Source organism: Globicephala melas, chromosome 12 (assembly GCF_963455315.2).
Source record: "Globicephala melas chromosome 12, mGloMel1.2, whole genome shotgun sequence".
Taxonomy (NCBI): domain Eukaryota; kingdom Metazoa; phylum Chordata; class Mammalia; order Artiodactyla; family Delphinidae; genus Globicephala; species Globicephala melas.
In genome coordinates this window covers 44,162,973-44,184,385 of record NC_083325.1, presented here as the reverse complement: position 1 = coordinate 44,184,385, position 21,413 = coordinate 44,162,973, and the positions used below count along the sequence as shown (strand labels likewise).

General features: G+C 39.7%; 1 protein-coding gene across 2 annotated transcripts in view; it reads left to right on the top strand.

Annotated features, from left to right (window-relative positions):
* Positions 1–21,413, top strand: part of EML6 (EMAP like 6) — a 320,217-nt gene that overhangs the window by 222,488 nt on the left and 76,316 nt on the right. For both annotated transcript variants that reach the window (XM_060309467.1, XM_060309466.1), the window contains exons 18-24: positions 8,537–8,637; positions 9,905–10,107; positions 12,626–12,737; positions 13,003–13,130; positions 16,268–16,409; positions 19,756–19,908; positions 20,077–20,208. In XM_060309467.1, coding sequence (XP_060165450.1) covers positions 8,537–8,637; positions 9,905–10,107; positions 12,626–12,737; positions 13,003–13,130; positions 16,268–16,409; positions 19,756–19,908; positions 20,077–20,208 — 971 coding nt within the window. The remainder of the gene's footprint in view (positions 1–8,536; positions 8,638–9,904; positions 10,108–12,625; positions 12,738–13,002; positions 13,131–16,267; positions 16,410–19,755; positions 19,909–20,076; positions 20,209–21,413) is intronic.

Genomic DNA, 21,413 nt, shown 5'->3' with positions numbered 1-21,413 from the left:
AGACCTTCAGCGTATGTGTTAGCTCCACTGCTTGTTCTATTTTAGGTCCCTACCCTTACATACATTTAGTGAATGGGATCAGGTCTCCTGCATACCAAATTGAGATCTTTCTCACTTTCCTTTTTAAAGTTTTCTTCTGTTTTCAAAATAATACATGATTATTAAAAAGTTAGAAAGCACAGAAAATCACCAAAAAGAAAATGAAAATGATTCATAATTCCACTACCCAGACATAGCCATGGCTAACATTTTAGCATATGTTCTCTGGTATATATTCTGCTAATATTTTTATCCATTTTTATTCATATGTGGGGTATTATGCATACTGCTCTGTAACTTGCTTTTTTTTTTTTTTTCACTCACCAGTGTATCATTTTCCTTTCTTCTTCTCAATGTTACCTGGCTTATTCTATGTTATTCTATATTGTAAGCCATTTTAAATCTTTTTTAGAACTGGGGTATAAGTCAAACATTCATTCAGTCTTCCACTTGTGGGCTACCTTCACAAAAAAGGAGAAAACCAAATCACATACACTGAGACTGGGCCTCTATGCAAATGAGAGGGTTTTGAATAGAAGATTGGGAAACCAACTCACGTGTTGTGCAGCTGCCCTTGGCTTCTAGAAGAGGAGCGTTCCTTCCCTTTTCCCTGTACTTGCTGATAGAGTTTAAAACGTGGCCCTACGTGGTGAATTACCTATGACTCAGGTCATAGGAATAGTCCTGTATTAGGGCAGCAGTATGGACTCTCCTACATTCTTATTCCATCAGGGTAGGACCTGAAACTCTTTTCATTCTGTTTTTCTTACGCACACACACAGTTGTAGGCAACTTCTCTACAAATTTAGCAAGCGTCTAAAGGGAAAAATAACAGAGGTATTCAAAGAATGTTCTTTATTTAGGTGTTGACATTAAGTAAACATTTACGTGCCATCACTAGTCAGTTTAGAATTTTAGCTACAAGATAAACAACATTGATGTTTTTATGACACCAAGAAATGAGGTGAAAACTAAAGTGTGCTCTCAAAAAAGACTTTTCCAACCATCTAATTGTTTGACCTTGTATAGACACTAGCAAACAAAACAATGCTCTTTTCTATGTATGGGATGTAATTTGTGATATCTGTTCTCAATTTTCATTTCAGTTTTCTCTAGCGTCTTCTCTCTAAAGTTTATATTAATGATTTAGGAGCTGTGGGGATTTTCCTCCAATCAAGAAATCTTTGGATGTTTAGTCTTCCTTATGGTTATCTGGTTCACTTCTCCTCTTTATGTTAAGCACATTTTCTCTTCTCTTTTATCTAAACCTTTTTCTCACTGTCCTAATTGTTCCTGATACTTTCAGTGGACCTGGTGTCCAAGCTTCACTTTTGACTTTCAAAGAAACAAAGAGAGAAAGTTCAAAAATCAGTTTCTCCTCCTTTCCCTGCCTTTCACTGTAAGGCCTACATAATAGGTATGGAGGTGCTTTGTTCTTTCTTTACTTTTCTTTTAACTTTTTATTATGGAAATTTTAAAAGTTACACACAAGCGGAGGAAACAGCCTAAAGAACTCCCTTATACCCATCACCCAGCTGCAACATCCTACAAATGATACAAAGCTCTTCGCCCTCCCCTCGTTTTTTACTTTTGCTTTCTTTTTTGCTATAAAATTTTAAAGAAAACTCAAGACATTGTGTCACTTGACCAGTATGTACTTCATTAGGCATTTCTAACTGAAAAGACTTATTTTTAAAAACCACCATTCCATTATCACAACTAACTAAAGCAACAGTAATTTCTTTCTTTAATTTATTACTCTATTTAAAATCAAACATATCTGACTGTTTCAAAAATGAGAGTTGGTTTGTTCAACTCTGCATCCAAACAGGGCCCGTGTATTACGTTTGATTGTCATCTCCTTTAAGCCTCTTTTATTTTATAGCAGTCCCCCTCCCACCTTATTCTTGCCATGGATGCATTTGAGAAACCAGGTCATTTGACCTATAGAATGTGTCACATTCTAAACTTGACTGGGTCTTCATGAAAGCATGTCAGGCATTTCCCTGTATTTCCTATAAATGGTAGTTAGATCCATAGGCTTGGTTAGATTCACATTCAGCTTTTTTTCCCTTAATACTAGTATTATTGATAAATCATATACCATACAATTCACGTATTTTAAAGTGTACAGTTCAATCACTTTGTAGTGTATACAGATGTCAACTTATAATGCTGTACACTTGAAACTTATATAATAAAAATAAAGTGCATAATTTGATTTTTTTTAGCATATTTACAGAGTTGTGCAATCATTAACACTATCTAATTTCAGAACACTTTCACCACCCCAAAAAGAAATCCCATACTCATTAGCACTAATATACTTTCATTCTCTCTGGATTTTTGTATTCTGGACATTTCGTATAAATGAGGTCCTTTGTGACTGGCTTCTTTCATGTAGCATAATATTGGGTGGGCCAAAATGTTCGTTCGGATTTTTCCCTAAGATGGCTCTAGTAGCACTTAGTTGTCTTTAACTTCATTCGAAGCAATTTTGTTAGATTGTATGTGACAGCTGTCATATCAGCGTGCATTTTAAAAGACATCAAAATTGGTGAACTTTTGTGTAGCCATTTTAATATTGAAGATGAAAGAAAACAACATTTTTGGCACATTATGCTTTATTATTTCAAGAAAGGTAAAAACGGGACCGAAATGCAACAAAAGATTTGTGTAGTGTATGGAGAAGGTGCTGTGACTGATCAAATGTGTCAGAAGTGGTTTGCGAAGTTTCATGCTGCAGATTTCTCACTGGACGTTGCTCCACAGTTGGGTAGACCAGTTGAAGTCGATAGCGATCAAATTGAGACATTAATTGAGAACAATCAACGTTATACCACGCGGGAGATAGCCGACATACTCAAAATATCCAAATCAAGTGTTGAAAATCATTTGCACCAGCTTGGTTTTGTGAATCGCTTTGATGTTTGGGTTCCACATAAGCTAAGCGAAAAAAGCCTTCTAGACCATATTTCCACATATGAGTCTCTACCGAAACGTAATGAACACGTTCTGTTTTTTAAAACAAATTGTGACAGGTGATGAAAAGTAGATACTGTACAATAATGTGGAATGGAAGAGATCATGGGGCAAGCGAAATGAACCACCACCAACCACACCAAAGGCCAGTCTTCATCCAAAGAAGGTGATATTGTGTATATGGTGGGATTGGAAGGGAGTCCTCTACTATGAGCTCCTTCTGGAAAAGCAAACAATTAATTCCAACAAGTACTGCTCCCAATTAGACCAACTGAAAGCAGCACTCGACGAAAAGCATCCAGAATTAGTCAACAGAAAAACGCATGTTTCTTTGATGACCAGGCAAAAACTGTTACAGTTTGGCTGGGAAGTTCTGATTCGTCCGCCGTATTCACCAGACGTTGCTCCTTTGGATTTCTATTTACTTAGATCTTTACAAAATTCTCTTAATGGAAAAAATTTCAAATCCCTGGAAAACTGTAAAAGGCACCTGGAACAGTTCTTTGCTCAAAATGATAAAAAGTTTTGGGAAGATGGAATTATGACATTGCCTGAAAAATGGCAGAAGGTAGTGGAACAAAAGGATGAACACGTTGTTCAATAAAGTTCTTGGTGAAAATGAAGAATGTGTCTTTTATTTTTACTTAAAAACCGAAGGCACTTTTTGGCCAACCCAATATTTGAAGGTTCGTCTGTGTCACAAGAAGGATCAGTATTTCGTTCCTTTTTATTGTGTGGATCCTACCACGCTTCATTTATCTGTTCATCAGTTGATGGATAGTTGGGTTGTTTCCTCCTTTTGACTATTATGAATAATGCTGCTATGAACATTTGTGTGCAAGGTTTTAAGTAAACATATGTTTAATTTCTCTTAGGTATATACCTAGGAGTAGAATTGCTGGGTCATATAGTAACTTAGTATTTAACATTTTGAGGCACTGCCAAAATACATTTCAAAGTGGGTGCACTATTTTTTTTCTTTAATTTATTTTTATTTATTTATTTATTTTTGGCTGAGTTGGGTCTTCGTTTCTGTGCGAGGGCTTTCTCTAGTTGCGGCGAGCAGGGGCCACTCTTCATCACGGTGCACGGGCCTCTCACTCGCGCAGCCTCTCTTGTGGAGCACAGGCTCTAGATGCGCAGGCTCAGTAGTCGTGGCTCACAGGCCCAGTTGCCCCACAGCATGTGGGATCTTCCCGGACCAGGGCTCGAACCCATGTCCCCTGCATTGGCAGGCGGATTCTTAACCACTGCACCACCAGGGAAGCCCAGGTGCACTATTTTTCATTCCCACCAGCAAGGAATGAACATTCCAATTTCTCCATATACTTGCCAATACCTATTATTGTCTGTCATTTCATTATAGCCATCCTAGTAGATATGAAGTGATATCTTATTAAGGTTTTGGTTTTCATTTCCCCAGTAGGTAACGATACTGAGCACCTTTTCATGTATTTACTGGCCATTTATATAACTTCTTTGTAGAAATGTCTATTTAGATATCAGTATTTTGCTCATTTTTAACAGGGTTATTTGTCTTTTTATTATTGAGTTATAAGGGTTTCTAAAAATTTATTCTGAATATAAGTCCCTTATCAGATATATGATTTGCAGATATTTTCTCCTAAGGTCAATTTTTTAGTCAAGAGTACCTGATATGTACTTCATGTTTCACTTTATCAGAAGAAACATAATCAGTGGCATACCAGATGGTGAGGGCAGTGGGAGTAGGACTTGACAGGTGCAAGCAATAGGGCTTCTATTATCTGTAGGAATTTTTTAAAGAATAAGAAAACCAACTAAAAGCCAATCTGCTTTTTATTACTCTCCTGAGCCAGCAATTCTAAACAGTGTCAGGGATGGAATTCCTCTTTCTCAGGAATTCCAGTCCACCCCATGGTGTGCCACTGCCCCAAATGTCTGGTTCTCCTACTCTTAGTAATGCTCAGCTCCATTGTGGGTTCTGGTACTATCAGCCTCATCCTTCCATTGAAAGCTTCCCATCCATGTATTATCTAATTGTTGTAGCATCCATTTACAACTATGGGCTGCATTGATTATTTAATTAGGGATTGAAAATGATAATTTTCTAATTTATTATTTATTCTTCATATTAGCTAGAATTCTTCTATAAATAAGAGTTTTCTCTCATGAACCACTTGGTTTCTCTGAAATACAATTCACACAGAAAGTAGTCCTTTAAATATTAGGGGCTAATAATATTTGTTGTCTATAACTTGCAGATATTTCCCCTAGTTTGTCATTTGTCTTTTGAGTCTGATATGATGTTTTTCATCATGCAAAGGCTTTTATTTTTATGTGGTCAAGTTTATCAGTCTTTACCACTTCAAGATTTTGAGACCGATTAAGGAAAGTGTTCCCTGTCCTCTGGTTAAAAGGAAATCACCTGTGATTTCTTCTGATCTGCTATGGCTTCATCTTTACATTTAGATCTCTAAACCATTTGGAATTTATCCCAGTATTTATTATGAGGAACAGATTCAATTTTATCCTTTCTCCATATGGCTATCAAGGTGTTCCAAACACCATTTTCCTTTTCCCTTTCATATTGACTATTTTTTAGAACAGGTTTAAGTTCACAGCAGAATTGAGCAGAAAATACAGAGTTCCTGTATACCCACTCTCCCAGCCACCTTCAAATCCCCACCTGGCACCAGAGTGGTATATTTGTTATAATAGATGAAGCTACATTGACACATCATTATCACCCAAAGTCCACAGTTTACATTAGGGTTCACTCTTGGTGTTGCACATTCTATGCGTTTTGACAAGTGTATAATGACATGTATCCACCATTATAGTATCATGCAGAATGGTTTCACTACTCACTGCCCTAAAAACCCTTTGTGTTCTGGCTGTTTGTCCCTCCCTCCCCTCTGTCCTGGAAACCACTAATCTTTTTACTGTCTCCATAGTTGTGCCTTTTCCAGAATGTCATTTAGTTGGAATTATACAGCATGTAGCCTTTTCAGATTATCTTCCTTTACTTAGTAATATCCATTTAAAGTTCCTCCATGTCTCTTCATGGCTTGATAGCTCATTTCTTTTTAGCACTGAATAATACTCCGTTGACTGGATGTACCAGTTTTTTTAATCCATTCACCTACTGAAGAACATCTTGGTTGCTTCCAAGTTTTGGCAATTATGATTAAAGCTGCTGTAAGCATCTATGTGCAGGTTTTTGTGTGGGCGTAAGTTTTCAACTCCTTTGGGTAAATACCAAGGAACATGATTGCTGGATCTTATGGTAAGAACATGTTTAGTTTTGTTAGAAACTGCCATAATGGCTTCCAAAGTAGCTGTACTATCTTGCATTCCCACCAGCAATGAATGAGAATTCCTGTTGCTCCACATCCTTGCCAGCATTTGGTAACATACACCATTTATTTTTAGTATTAATTTTTCCCCCATTGATTTGAGATCTGTCTTTATTACCTACTACATTTAAATATTGGGTCTCTTTCTAGATTTTCTATTTTGTCATTGGTTTGTCAGTCAATTTGTGCACCAATACCACACTGTTTTAATCGTGAAGGCTTTATAAATTGTTTTAATATCTAGGAGAGCTACCCTTCCTACTTTGCTTTTCTTGTTCAGACTTTTCCTGGCCATTACTGCTGTTTTATTCTTCCATAAGAACTTTAAAATCAAGGTGTCTAACTCCAGATTAAAGAACAGACACTAAATGCTCTTTTTTATTGGAATCAAGTTGAATTTATAAGCAAAGCTAGGAGAATTAACATCTTTATGATTGAGTTTTCAAACCCAAGAACATGGAATGTGTTTCCATTTTTTTAAGTCTACTTTTCTATCTTACAAATATGGGGTGTTTTTTGGTGGTTGTACTCATTTGCATATAGTGCACAGTTCTTGTTAAATTTATGCCTTGATATTTTTATTGTTGTTTATAAATAGAGTCCTTTCTTCCAGTATATTTTTCAACTGGATATTGTATATATTAAGGTTATTGATTCTGTATTTAGTTTTATATACTGCAACTTTCCTAAATTATCTTATTTGTAGTTATTTTTACGTTATTTTCTTTTGAATTTTTTAGACATAATTATTATCATTTGCAAAAAGAAATAGTTTCACCTCTTCCATTCCAGCTCCTGTGCCTTTAATTTTTTAGACCTTGTCTAATTGCATTAGGTAATATGTTCAGTACGATGTTAAATGGTAGTGGTGATAGTCTTGTTCCCGACTTTATTGGGAATAACATTCAGTAAGAATCTGACTTTCGAGTTCACAGACACACACACAAACACACCATGAATAAGGTACTGTTCCAGCACATTCTGTTTTCAAAAAAAGGATAATGGCACACAACGTCTGAAGAGCCAGTGTGTGTATAATTGGTCTTGAATGAATCTAGGTTTCTCAGTGAGAGTCAAGAACTGCAGGGAAATATAGAAGTCTAAGAGATAACGCTAAAACATCCATTAATTCCTACTTTATTGAGTGTTAGTTGAGTACTTTTTTAATCACAAGTGACTGTTAGATTTTTTTTGTGAAATGCCTTTTTGGCATCTGTGAAAATAACATAATTTTTCTCATGTATTAATATGATGTATTATTTGATTCCTTAATAATTAACCACCCTGCATTTGGTCATAAAGTACTGTTTTTTAGATATGTTGTTGGATTCTCTTTGCTAATATTTTATTTAAGATTTTTGTATCTGTATTCATAAGGGAGACTAGTCAGTCATGTTTTTTATGTTAATTGCTTTTCTTTTACATGATGAAAGTTAGGTCCTAGTATACGAGAGAAAACCATCAAATAGTCCATTAAGACCAGTAAATCCTTAGATTCTAATGTGATTACTTTATAGTCTAAACCAGAAATTTCCTGGCACTGTGGAATGCTGGTCTACAGCTCCAGCCTACAGTCAGTCCTCACTTTTATATTTGTCCTTCTGTCTCTTGGGTTATAAACTTACGTTTCTGAATGCACAGCATCCTTGAGTGCCTTAAATCGATAGATGACAGCCTTTCTCTCTCCATGAATGTGAGCCAGGGGCTTCGCCTTCTTGTGAATACATTTCTAGCTGAAACTCTGTTTAACCGAAACTTATGCCTTCCCCAGCAAGAATATTACATTTGAAGCTTCTCATTAATACTTTTACAGTATCTTCTCCCTCCTCTTATACAAGACCTCTATATCCCAAGAATTACAATTCTATAGTTGTGACATTCATTTTATCTTAAGGAGACATTCTGATCCATTTAAAATATTTCATTGATTTGTTTAAAGCATAATTAAGTAGATTTTGGTAGCTTTGGTAGGGTAAGAAGAAAGGGGTCAAACATGCGGAGAAAAGCCAAAACTCATTATTTTAGTGTAGACCCCGTGTGTATTTTAAATCGTCTTCTAATTTACTTGTCCTATTAGATGTGCTTAATGAAAGTTAGACTAAATGCATGCTTTTAATAAAACTCTCTAGCAGTGCTGTCATCAAAACTGGAATTTTTCCCCTATTTGTCTCTTACAGAGGACATAAAGATAAGATATTTGTGGTAAAGTGTAACCCACACCATGTTGACAGACTGGTCACGGTTGGGATCAAGCACATCAAATTCTGGCAACAAGCAGGTACTATTGTTAGAGTTTATCCTTTATGTGGTTGAAAGTTTTACTCCAGCTGGGAAAAAAACAAACAACCAACACCACTACCTAGCCTGTCTCTGCAATCTAAAATTAAAGTATGCCTAAAAGACGTTTGCTCCCAAGTAATGTTTGAGCTGTGAAGCTTAGAACACTGTATATGATGCCATGCATATTCATCAATATCTAGAAAGCTTTGGGAAATGTTCTGCTGCGAAAATAATTATTTTTATATTCAGTCATCAGTTCTGAAAGCAGTGATTATGTTGGACTACTGAGCAGGAAATAATCACTTTAGTTGGGTGAATACAATTTTCAATATTTTGAGGGTTCTTTTATTTATAACTGCATTTAACACATGAATTAAATATGACACACAGTAAGTGGTCAAAATAAATCCTTGTGGTTTATAATGCTGATAATGAGGTTGAGTAAATAAGCAGGACAAAACATGGAAGGATATCTTGTTTTTCTCACTAATAGGTCAGACCTTTCATTGGGACTGTTTCTGAATTCTTAGTATCAACTTTGGTACGAAGCCCAATCTTTTACTGGGCAAAACATAAATAAGCTACTGTTCCAATGCCTTCTGCTTTTGAAGAAAGGGTCATGCACCCACCATGTCTGGAGAGCCAGCCTGCCTACAGTTGTCTGGAATGAGTCTGGGTTTCTCAGTGCTAATAAGAAAGTACAGGGAAATGTGAACATTTAAGGAACAAATCTGATGTACTTCTCCTACACAGTGATTCGTTTTTCTCACCCCAAAGTCACTGTGATAAAAATCGAGGCAAAACATACAGAAAACATGTTTACATTTTACATTACAGCCACTGCTGTTTTCACTTGCTTTGGTCAGCCTTCAGGAAGACTTGCCTGGCTCCCCAGGGCACTCAGTCACCCCTTCCTCTGGCTGGCACAGAACTTGCGCTGAACCATGGTTAGAGATGTATATCACGTTCCCTCCCCAGCCAGACCTTAAGTTCCTGAAGGCAGGAACTCTTCCTTTTCACCTTTATACCCCAGTGTCAACCACTGTGCCCGCCACAAAGTAGGGATTCAACAAGCGCTGAATTAATGCGTGAAGGAGAAAACCTTTTATAATGTTTTTGTTATGATGTTTTCTGCCATTTTAATACAGCTTTATGTAGACACATAATGTAGACACACTGGGTTTTTCACTGAAGATAGTCATTCTAAATGTCCATAGAAGGTGTCAGTTTTTCAAAAAGTAATAAATACTCTTGGTCCACTCCAGGTGGGGGCTTCACCTCTAAAAGAGGAATTTTTGGAAGTGTTGGAAAGTTAGAAACAATGATGTGCGTTTCTTATGGGCGAATGGAAGATCTGGTGTTCTCAGGAGCAGCTACTGGAGATATTTTTATTTGGAAGGAGATTCTCCTACTAAAGACAGTGAAAGCTCATGACGGGCCCGTGTTTGCTATGTATGCATTGGATAAGGTATAGTCTATTTTCCTCATTAGCTTTCTAAAAGTTTAAGTTAGGCTTAGGAAGGTCCACACCAAGAGGATGCCTGTGTGTAAAAACAGTACCCTCTGAATTAGGAAACAGTTATCATGAATGGAGAGGAGCACAAATGGTCTTTAAATTTCTCTTTTGTTTGTAATTATTTCTTTATGTGCAACTTCTCTCTTCTGTTTTCACACTTTTTCTTCCTGGCTGTCACTCCTAAGGACTCCTTAAGAAGTGTTGGGATAAATGCAGACATGCAGTAGCCAGAGAGTCCTGATAAATATTTCAACACAGTCTTCCACCTCGGTGGCACAATGAGCAGAGACCTGGAAGTGCCTGGTGTTTGAATTATTGTCCCTCCCATCAGTATGACCTGAAGTTATGTTGATAACCAGCTTGTTCCTGTGTAGACAGGCTCAGTTTTAACAAGCGTGTCAGAGTGAAGTCTTTTCACTGGCTGTGTTAGTTCTCCAGAGAAACCGAACCAGTAGGATGTAGATATAGATAGAGATATACACATACATATACATATACGAAAAGGAGATTTATTATAAGGAGTTGTCTCATGGAGTTACGGAGGCTGAGAAGTCCCACTGAAGCCATCTGCAAGCTGGAGACCCAGAAAAACCGATGGTGTAATTCAGTTCAAGCCCAAAGGCCTGAGAACCAGGGGAGCCAATGGTGTAAATCCCAGTCTGAGGGTGGGAAAAGATAAGATGTCCCAGCTCAGTCAGTGAGACAGGAAAAAGGAGGGTGATTTTGTCCTTCCTCTACCTTTTGTTCTATTCAAGCTCTCAATGAATTTGATGATGTCCATCTACATTGGGGAAGGCAGTTTACTGAATCTAGCAATTCAAATACTGATCTTATCGAGAAACACCCTCACAGACACACACAGGAATCATATTTAATCTGGGCACCCTGTGGCCAGTCAGTTGACACATAAAATTAACCATCACACCAGCTGTACTTCTACTCAAGCTCGTCTTTGTCCTGATCTGTCCCCTGCCTTGCAGTGTTGTTTTAAATAAAGATCACACTTGTGAATTCCCCAGTAGTCCAGCAGTTAGGACTCCCTGCTTCCACTGCAGGGGGCACGGATTCGATCCCTGGTTGGGGAACCTAAGATCCTGCATGCCTCGAGGCATGGCAAAAAAAATAGATCACACTTACCTTCAGTGCCCTTAAAACACTTTCTTCAATCAATTTGCCAGAAAATATCAATTTTTTGTTCACTGCTAGTTTGCTGATGGTACCAGTTTATGTGTGCTCTCTGACCTCCAAACAGTCTAAGCCACCTAATACACCTTATTAAGGTAAGCCTCATTTTGCATTTACCTGTTCCCAGGTAAATATGCTGATCCCGCTATGGAAGTAGGTTCTTGTTAGATGTGCAACTACAATGGTTGTTTTAGTGGTTAAGATGTTTTTCACTAGCAAATTTGTTTTTGATTAAACTTCCAAGTTTTAGAAAAGATTAAAGCAGAATGCAAAGTTTTTTGTAGACTCAGAAGTTGATGTGATATAACTTGTTTAAACTCTTTTATTGCTTCGTAACTTAAGCTGAAAAATCATGGGAAATGGCAGGGATATCACATTATACTATAATGCATTTAAATTTAATTTGGAGAGTGAATGTCCCCAGGTTCACAATCTATAATAAGGATAAATAAGGATATTTAATATAACAAACTTCCAAAATATTATTTCCTTGTGAACTTCATTGAAATGAAGTACATTAGAAGTTTCTGAGGAAACAGAATGACTTACTCAGTAGTTTTCTTTAAAAAAAAAAAAACAAACAACTTTTTAAAGAACAGTTTGTATATGTAAGTTGCCAAAAAGGAAAACTAATAAAGCCAAGAAATCATAAGCTTAGAACAAGAGTAGAAATCATCATCTAGCAAAAAATACCCAATGTTAAACTTCTTACTTCCCAGGTTTTGTAAAAATTCATCTGGATTTTAATTATTGTGGAAATTGTTGTGTATTGAACAAAATAGCAGGATAGTTTTGTTATGTGAAATACCTAAGTTACTCTTAATAATAAATAATGATGGTTTTCCTGGACGTAAATATTTTAAAATATTTAACAGTCATTTTTAATTGTGATGTTAATTCCAATTCATTCAGCAGGAATATATGAGATACCAGAAACTCTGCCAGGCTTTGAGGTTGGTCCTTTTCTGTAAGAATCCACATTCCAGTCAGGGGACTAGGCACAGAAATGACTGTCCATGATTCAGGGTGCCAAATTCCAGCCAATGGTCGGAAGAAAGTGAAATGGACACACAATGAGAAAGTGTTTAATCCTGCTAGAGAAATAGGGGAGAGAAGCTTCCAGAAAATATTATATTAATATTATGTTATCATTCAGATTTTTCAGCCTCCTATACTTAGGAAGAAAACACAAAGCTTCTTTACCCAAGGGGAAATCCTTTTGAGGCTGGGTGGGTACCTTGTCATTTTGATGTGTACATAATTCTTCTGATGTGTGCCTTCACAGGGGTTTGTAACAGGTGGAAAGGATGGAATTGTGGAACTCTGGGATGATATGTTTGAAAGATGCTTGAAGACGTATGCCATTAAAAGAGCAGCATTGTCAACCAGCTCAAAAGGTGCCACTCCCGAGTATGCAGTAGAAATCTTTCTGTTCCTAGAGATGGAAAAGATAGTACTAAGTTCTTGGAAAGCCATTACCAAATCAACTGTCTTTTTTTCTTCCACATTCAGAGCCCTTGGCTCCTGGTAGAAATATCAAGGATAATTGCCTAGTAACTAGTACTTTGGAACTATAAAAAGAGAATTTATATAATCATTACAATCATTTTATTTTTTATTATACTAAATATAACAGTATTAAATGCAATTTTTCCTCCTCAGGCTTGCTTTTGGAAGATAACCCTTCAATTCGTGCCATCACTTTGGGACATGGACATATCCTGGTGGGAACGAAAAATGGAGAGATCCTGGAAATTGATAAGAATGGCCCAATGACACTGCTCATTCAGGTACTGTGTTTGCACACATCCTAAACCACAATTCACACCAGAGCTGGAACAAGGGTGAGGCAACGGGGGGCACTTAGGGCACAAAATTTAAGGAGACACTCACTTTCAGGGTCAGGCAAATGCTGTATTAATCATTATTGCTGTATAACAAATTGTCACAAACTTAGCAGCTTAAAAGAAAAACATTCCTTATCTTATGGTTTCTGCAGGTCAGGAGTCTGAACACAGTTTAACTGGGTCCTCTGTTTAAGGTTTTGTAAGGCTGTAATAAGGGCCAGGGCTGTGGTCTCATCGGAGGCTTAACTGTGGAAGGATCTGCTCCAAGGTCACTCGAGTTGTTGGCAGAGTTCAGTTCGTTGGGGATGCAGGACTGAGGGCTTCCATTTCTTGCTGGCTATTGGCCAGAGGCCACCCTCAGCTCTCAGAGGCTGCCTATAGTTCCTCGTCACATGGGGTTCCCCAACATGGCTGCTTGCTTCCTCAAAGAGGGCAAGGGAAAGACGAAAAACGGGTACTACTGTGCCTTTAAGTAACTTTAAATAACATAATCATATCATCACATACGTGTGATCATGAACATCCATCCCCTTTGCCATATCTTATTGGTTGGTAACAAGCCACAGGCTATACCGCACTCAAAGGGAGGTGGTTACACAAGAGTGTGAAAACCAGGAGCATCATGAGGGTCACCTGTCCAGCACATCTGACCTGATGCATACCTGCAGGCTTGCTGTATTAGGACTAGTCCCCAAAATCCCACTGAAAGGGGCCCTCTGATTTGCTACACCTGAGAGCAGGTCTGCACACACATCACGGATCAGGTTTTTAAAGTGCATGTGCTCAGGCCCCACCCTGGATATCCTGAATAAGAATCTGTGTTTTAAAAAAAGTTCTGTGTTAGAAGCAAACCTCAGAAGCTCTGTAGCTGATTGCTACAGGCAGCCCAGATTGAGAACTGTGCTGAGATGCGTCCTTGAGGGGAGATTTCTTTATTCTGCAACTGCACTTGCCTTCGTTTTCCTTGACCATGACTTTTTATTTAATTTTATTGAAAGTTCAGTGTTTCTTTCTTTTTAATCCTCAGATTTTTGAGACTTTAAATTGTTAGCCACATACTATATTGCTAAGTATGTTGTAAGATTTATACTACAATATGATTTAAATAGCACCGTAAGATTTAAACTCTACATTTTCAAATTTTAAAAAGTAAATAATAGCTGAGCTAATTTTGTTTAAGTGTGCCATTCTTTTCCTTTATCTCAGCATCTCTCTTTCCTCTTTCAGTCTGTCAACCATTTGCCATCTCCTCCTAGGTAGAACTCAGTAGTTCAGTTCAATCAGTGTTTGTTGGGCTCCTGCCAAGACCAGCCCTGTGCTCTGTGTGGTGGAATAGGGCTTACTCTAGGGGCTGACAGTCCTGTCCTGAGAGGTGGACACAGAGGGAAAGTTAAGGAATAGTAGAGGCAGCGTCGTTAAGACCATCAGCTATCCTGCTGTGAGGAGATTTCAGAACCATTTTTCTAGTTTCTGTAGCACGGCAATTCAATGTTACTTGGAATAGATTGCTTTTTTTTTTTTTTTAAGAGAATAGGTTGGGGGGATGAGAGAAGAGACAGGAGGTGAGTTCTGAAAATCCCCATTGTATACACTTTGCATATAATCAACTGTCAATTATGCAGCTGGTTATTATTAGCTTTAGGGTGGTCAGGAGGAAAGTAAAGTCCCAAGCTCATTTCCTTGTGCCACTCAAGAGACTTCCAGCCTGCCTCACTCACTGTCCGTTCCTATAGGATCCAGGAATTAAAGTACATAATCATATTAGATTAAAGAAATACCATTTTAAATCAATATATGATGCAGTGGTTTGAAAGGGTCTCAGAGCCCCACAGCCCTGTCCTCTGTGTGCAAAAGGACTCAGTCTGTAAAAGAGCCCCAAGCAGATCCAGTCTGGTGGAGAGCAAGGGAGGGCTCACACCTGACCCATCCTCTGACCGTGGCCTTGGGGGTGGGAGGCTTCTAAAGGGAAGGAAACTAGAAAACTGGGGGTGTCGGGTGCTCCAAATCTAATAAATTCAAAACCAATATCTATGCGCTTCTCAGATATTTGAATGTCAGCTGCATTGGGAACTTTGTATCTTCTGCCAAATTACTGTTTTGCTCAAACAGCTTCCCAGTTAAACCGGAATCTTCCAGTTTCTCTTTGGAGAGCCACCTGTTCCCCAAAGCGTTCCAACTACAAACACCTTTCAGATGCCTGTGTGTGGTCTTCCTTTTTGCTTTACTAAGCAAAACCTTTTTATAATTAGCCACTAAAAGCAGAAATTCAGTAAACAATCTGGTCTGTTTTATTGTTCCGTATCTAATCGTTCGTTACACTGCTTTACTGAGTGATAAGTTAGAAAAATCAGATTCATTTTCTCCCTAATCGTTCATTCATTAAACACTGTTTCATCTCAGTTATTATTCTAAGCCAGTTAAGTGTGTTTGTGGTAAGATGTCGGCATGTGGAATTTGTCCAATGCCTATCAAACCCCTTTCGGTTTTCTGTGCTCCATGGATAGAACAATTTGTGAATAAATGCTGACCCTGAGCTATACCCAGGACGCTTAAAATGAAAATTCAGCTCTCTCTAATCTGCTTTGCCAAATCTGTGCATTCAAAGAACTAGAATAGAATTAATTAACAAGAATATTGCTGTCCAATTCCTCTGACAGAGATAAGTGGTACCTCCAGTTTTTAGAATATGATTTTATGGAAGAAAGTGGTTTGTGTCATTGTGACCAAGCTGTTTTATGAAAAGATACATATATACTGTGTGTATTCAATGTCAAACAGGATAGAATGAGAGCAGTTCCTTATTTACTCGGATGTTTCTAAGTGGAAAGATGTTCGGCATCATATAAACAAAACTTAGGAGCAATGTGAGTCCCTACTTTGCTTTCCAAATGAATGCTTTAGCATCGCGCAGGCCCAGCTTTAGATTCAAGTTCAAGCGAAAAATTTATCCAGTACAATCACTTTGGCTCCAGGAAACTCAAACTGTGTTTGTTCATATTTGAACCTGTTTGGGACACTCGCGGGAAGGGCTAGCCGAGAAGCATGAACTGGTTTTTGTTGCCCCGTTTCCTCCCCTACAGGGGCACATGGAAGGAGAAGTATGGGGGCTGGCGGCTCACCCTCGCCTGCCTGTCTGCGCAACAGTGAGCGACGATAAAACACTGCGGATCTGGGAACTATCCTCCCAGCACCGTATGCTGGCAGTACGGAAACTCAAAAAAGGTGCGTGACATCCCCGTACACATCTGTAAAAGTATTTACACCCGAAAGTATTGGATTCATTTGTCTGTTCATCCAGCTAATATTTACCGGGCGCACCTATTACGTGCCCCCAGATATGCTGGGTGATGGGGATTTAGTGTTTGTTGCTACACATATAGCTAATCACCTGGAGAATCGTTCCAGAAGCCTGGCCAGATCTATCAGTGCCCAGCTGTATTCTTTATTTCCTTGCACTGCACAGACATTTGCCACCTGGGGGCAATATGTCCTTCCTCTTCTCATCTAGAACTGTGGGAGCCAGTTGAAACTCATCAGCTTGTAAAGAATGCTGCTTATTTTTATGCCTGACAGTCTCCAGAACTGATTTTATTACTGAAAAATGAACGTCAGTTTAAAAATAATAGTTAATATCAAGAAACAAATAAACATGTATTGAACACCCATATGCACTAGAGCTAAGAGGTATACCGAGAAGTGCAAATTCAGCAAACATTTGTTGAGCAGCTTCTGTATATCAGGCGCTGGGGATCCCAGGATGAACAGTCCTCTCTCTATTGTCAGAGACGGACAAGATTTGAACAGATTCCCAGCAACGGCTGGTCCATTCAAATTGGGTAACTTGAGGAGCGTCTCAGAACGGGACTATTTGTAAAGGAGTGGGCAGGGTATAGGAAATGACCAGGGCTGGTGCAGCACGATGCAGCTAGTAACAGCCGGGTACCATTGCCAGCCCTGGGCCTGAAGGGACAAGAGGAGGGGCAGTTGCTGGAACCTTGAAAGTGAGAGCTGTGTGAGACGACAGCCTAGCAGGGGCTGTGATCGTCAGCCCGGAGGTTCAGCCAGCATGCAGTGACCCCACAGGGAGGCAGCCAAGGGAGCACATGCCCCAGCCTCCCTGTGCTTTATCCTTCCTTCCCTGTTACCCTCCCTCCAGTCTCCTGCTGCCCCTTGACCAAATAAATCAGAAGCCAGGGGGTGAGGGGCCCACTGATCGAGTCCAGGAAGGCCAGCTCCCAGCACAGAGCAGGGCGGAGAGTGGGTGAGGACAAACAAAAGATCTCTGGCACAAGCAAGGTATCGTGGAGGCTCAGGGTAAGGCCCACAGCCAGAGACAACTCCATCAGGGAGGAAACCTAAGAGCTGAGGCTCAAAGGATTTGTGAAAGCTAAGACAGGAAAGGGTGAGATTGGGGCCTGGCCCCAGAGTAGTTGTGCTAGGTACTTTTATAAATAGACATGGGGAGAGGATTCTAGGGGGATAAAATGAAAAGAGGTGTCAAGACAATAGTGACAATAATGACAGTGGCCAATATTGCTGAGCCAGTAACCGTGCTAGCACTTTGCCTTTGGTCTTCATGGGAACCCAATGAGTAAGGCCTTTTTTATTTCCACTTACAAATTATGAAGCTGAGGCATAGAGAACTTAAGTCATTTGCCCAAAGTTGCACAGCTAGTAAGTGATGGAACTGAATTCATACTCAGGCAGCGTGGCTTCAGAGAGCACACCTGTGGCCACTGCATGATGATGCCTCCCTCCACCATATTGCCTCTCTTCACACTGGACTTCTGGGTCTCAGTAAGTAGTGGAGCCAGGATTCAAACCCAAGTCTGACTCCAAAGCCCATGCTCTTACCCACTACAGGACTGAATAATTTGGCCACTAATTTGTATTGGGGAAATAACAGACCAAGTCCTCGCTGTGAGTGACTTGAATATCAGCCAATGGACTTTATTCACTAGGTTAAAAATTAGTTCAAAAGAACAGCTAACACATCTGAGTTAGGATGGCCACTCAACCCAGTTTACAGCTGGTGTCCTGGTGTAATTATTAATAGCTCTCCCTTTTACTGTCAAGTGTCATCATTCGTACAATAATTTTTTTTTTTTTGCGGTACGTGGGCCCCTCACTGCCGTGGCCTCTCCCGCTGCGGAGCACAGGCTCTGGACGTGCAGGCTCAGCGGCCATGGCTCACGGGCCCAGCCGCTCCGTGGCATGTGGGATCCTCCCGGACCGGGGCACGAACCCGTGTCTCCTGCATCGGCAGGCAGACTCAACCACTGCGCCACCAGGGAAGCCCATGTACAATAAATTTTTATGCTTAACCTAATCGTGCTGTCCCTCCTCAAGAGCTGGTCTTTCTGTTCTTTCAGCACTAGCACCGTGCCTGATTCATAGTTGGTAAATAACTGCAAAGTGAATGGATGAAGAAAGGAAGGAAGGTATTTTATACTTCAGATGAGCCAATTTAAAGTTGTTGGTGTGAATGTGGCTTTTCAGCCTGCTCTGAACAGTGGCTGAGGGGTGGGTGTGGAAGCTCAGTTTGGAATGCCTTAGCACAAGGCAGCACGACTGTCCCATCCTAGGGCTGTGCTCACCAAAGTCTTGACAATAAGAAGAACAGGGCTAGGGAGGGGCCTGTCCTTAAATAGGATTCTTATTAAATATACCCCCCACCGAGTCCATACTCTTCATGCGGAAATGTCTCCCTGTGACCCTACAAAGCAGTAGAAAGCATTGATCATGTAGCACCCTCAGCGCAGTTGTGCAGACACCCTTGGAGAGAATGTCCATATTCCATTCTTCTCATGACAGAAGAGACAGGAACAAAATCTTCCACCTCTACAATTATGGATTATAATCTACGGATCAGAGAATTAGAGTGACTAAAAGTAGAACAATAAGGTGCTCTAAAGTAAGTTTTTTGTGTAAAGCATGATATGAAAAAAATTAGTTTCCAGAAATTTTATTACAGAACTCCCATTCTTTTTTTTTTTTTTTTTTTTTTTTGCGGTACGCGGGCCTCTCACTGTTGTGGCCTCTCCCGTCGCGGAGCAACAGGCTCCAGAAGCGCAGGCTCAGCGGTCATGGCTCACGGGCCCACGGGCCCAGCCGCTCCGCGGCATGCGGGATCTTCCCAGACTGGGGCACGAACCTGTGTCCCCTGCATCGGCAGGCGGACTCTCAACCACTGTGCCACCAGGGAAGCCCAGAACTCCCATTCTTAAGTATCACGTCTTGGGAGCAGAAATACTGGTTATATTAATCCTTTATTCCTTTTCCCCCTTCACTCTACTTGTCTTTTGAAAACTCCAGGTATTCAGATACGAAGAAATGAATGGATAAACCTCAAAGAAATTGAAAACTTATTTTTAATATTATAATCATTGTCCTTGGGTTTGGAGGGAAGAAATATTTTAAATTATGAAGTTTTAGTTCTTCTCACCAGGAGTGTTAAAGACACAGTCACGTGTCCATGAACACATGCACACTTCCCCATCTCTTCATTTGCTTTGTTTGGTAGCGAAGTCTCGGATCATAACAGTGCTCTTTGTGGATTCTTTTGTAGGTGGAAGATGCTGTGCTTTCTCCCCTGATGGGAAAGCCTTAGCAGTTGGGTTGAATGATGGAAGTTTCCTGGTTGTAAATGCCGACACTGTTGAAGACATGGTCTCCTTCCATCACAGAAAAGAAATGATCTCTGACATTAAATTTTCAAAAGGTGAAGATGACAGCAAAACTTTTTAAAATGTGTTGGGACAAAAAGTTACAAGAGTGGACCCTTTTTAAATATTTCCTTGACCTTTAACCCATTTAAAAATGCTAAGTCCCTGGAAGTAAATTCCCACATAAAATGTTTTGGTTTTAACCACTCATTTTTTCTTTATAGATACAGGAAAATACCTTGCTGTGGCATCCCATGATAACTTTGTGGATATTTACAACGTCCTTACAAGCAAAAGGGTTGGCATCTGTAAAGGTGCTTCTAGTTACATTACACACATTGACTGGGACTCTAGAGGTAAAGTATGTTGTGGCTTTTAAAATATAATTTCAGTTTTTAAAAATCATGTCCATTCATATACTGTTTCCAGAGCAAATGGCAGTTGAGTTTTAAAGAAAAACAGAGGGGGAAACTCACAACAGAACTCGTTGTAATTTTAGAACCCAGAGGCAACTGCTGTTAACATTTCGAGTATTTTTCCATATTATTATTATTTTTTATTATTACTACCACTACTACTACTATTATTACTACCACTACTATAATTATTATTTTAATTATTTTAAATTTTAATTATTTTAATTATAATAGAATTTTTATAAAATTATTATAATTATTTTAATTATTTTTGGCTGTGTTGGGTCTTCGTTGTTGCGTGTGGGCTTTCTCTAGTTGCGGCGAGCGGGAGCTACTCTTCATTGAGGTGCATGGGCTTCTCATTGTGGTGGCTTCTCTTTGTTGCAGAGCACGGGCTCTAGGTGCGCAGGCTTCTGTAGTTGTAGCACGTGGGCTCAGTAGTTGTGGCTCGCGGGCTTAGTTGCTCCGCGGCACGTGGGATCCTCCCGGACTGGGGCTCAAACCCGTGTCTCCTGCATTGGCAGGCAGATTCTTAACCACTACGCCACCAGGGAAGTCCCTATAATTATTATTAACTCAAGCCATTGAGTTTTAAGACTGCTGAAGATATATGCTGCCTTCTATTGCCATAGCTATTACTATAGCAAGCCACCACTTCACCTCTGAGTATGGCATGCTGTGTCCTTGCCTTGTATCTCCTCCTTACTGCATTCCCTTTTCTCCGTCTCCCAGAGAACTGCCCAAGAGGTTTCAAGTAATTTTCACCCTCCATTGGAGGTAGGAAGCTACATTCAGCTCACCTAGAGTTTCTCTGGTTTCTCTCAAAACTCCCAACCTACCCCCTACCTCCTCCAAGTCATGCCCACAGATGCCATGGGGATTTGTCTGTTTATTTATGTAACAAACCTAGCTCTTGCCATGTGCAGTCTTAAGCCAGAAAATGTGGAGGATCCAGAAGGGAGTGAGACGTGGTTCCTACTCTCTGCAAAGTTTATAACTTAGTGCGGGAGACATGCTTGTACCTGAACAATATAAGAGCACAGACTGGGTAAAGCAAGGGAGTAAGAAATGGTGGGTCACAGGGCAAGTGGTGAGCAGGGGCTCAGAGTGGGCCAAGCCAGCATTAAGTACCCAGGGTGCAGCAT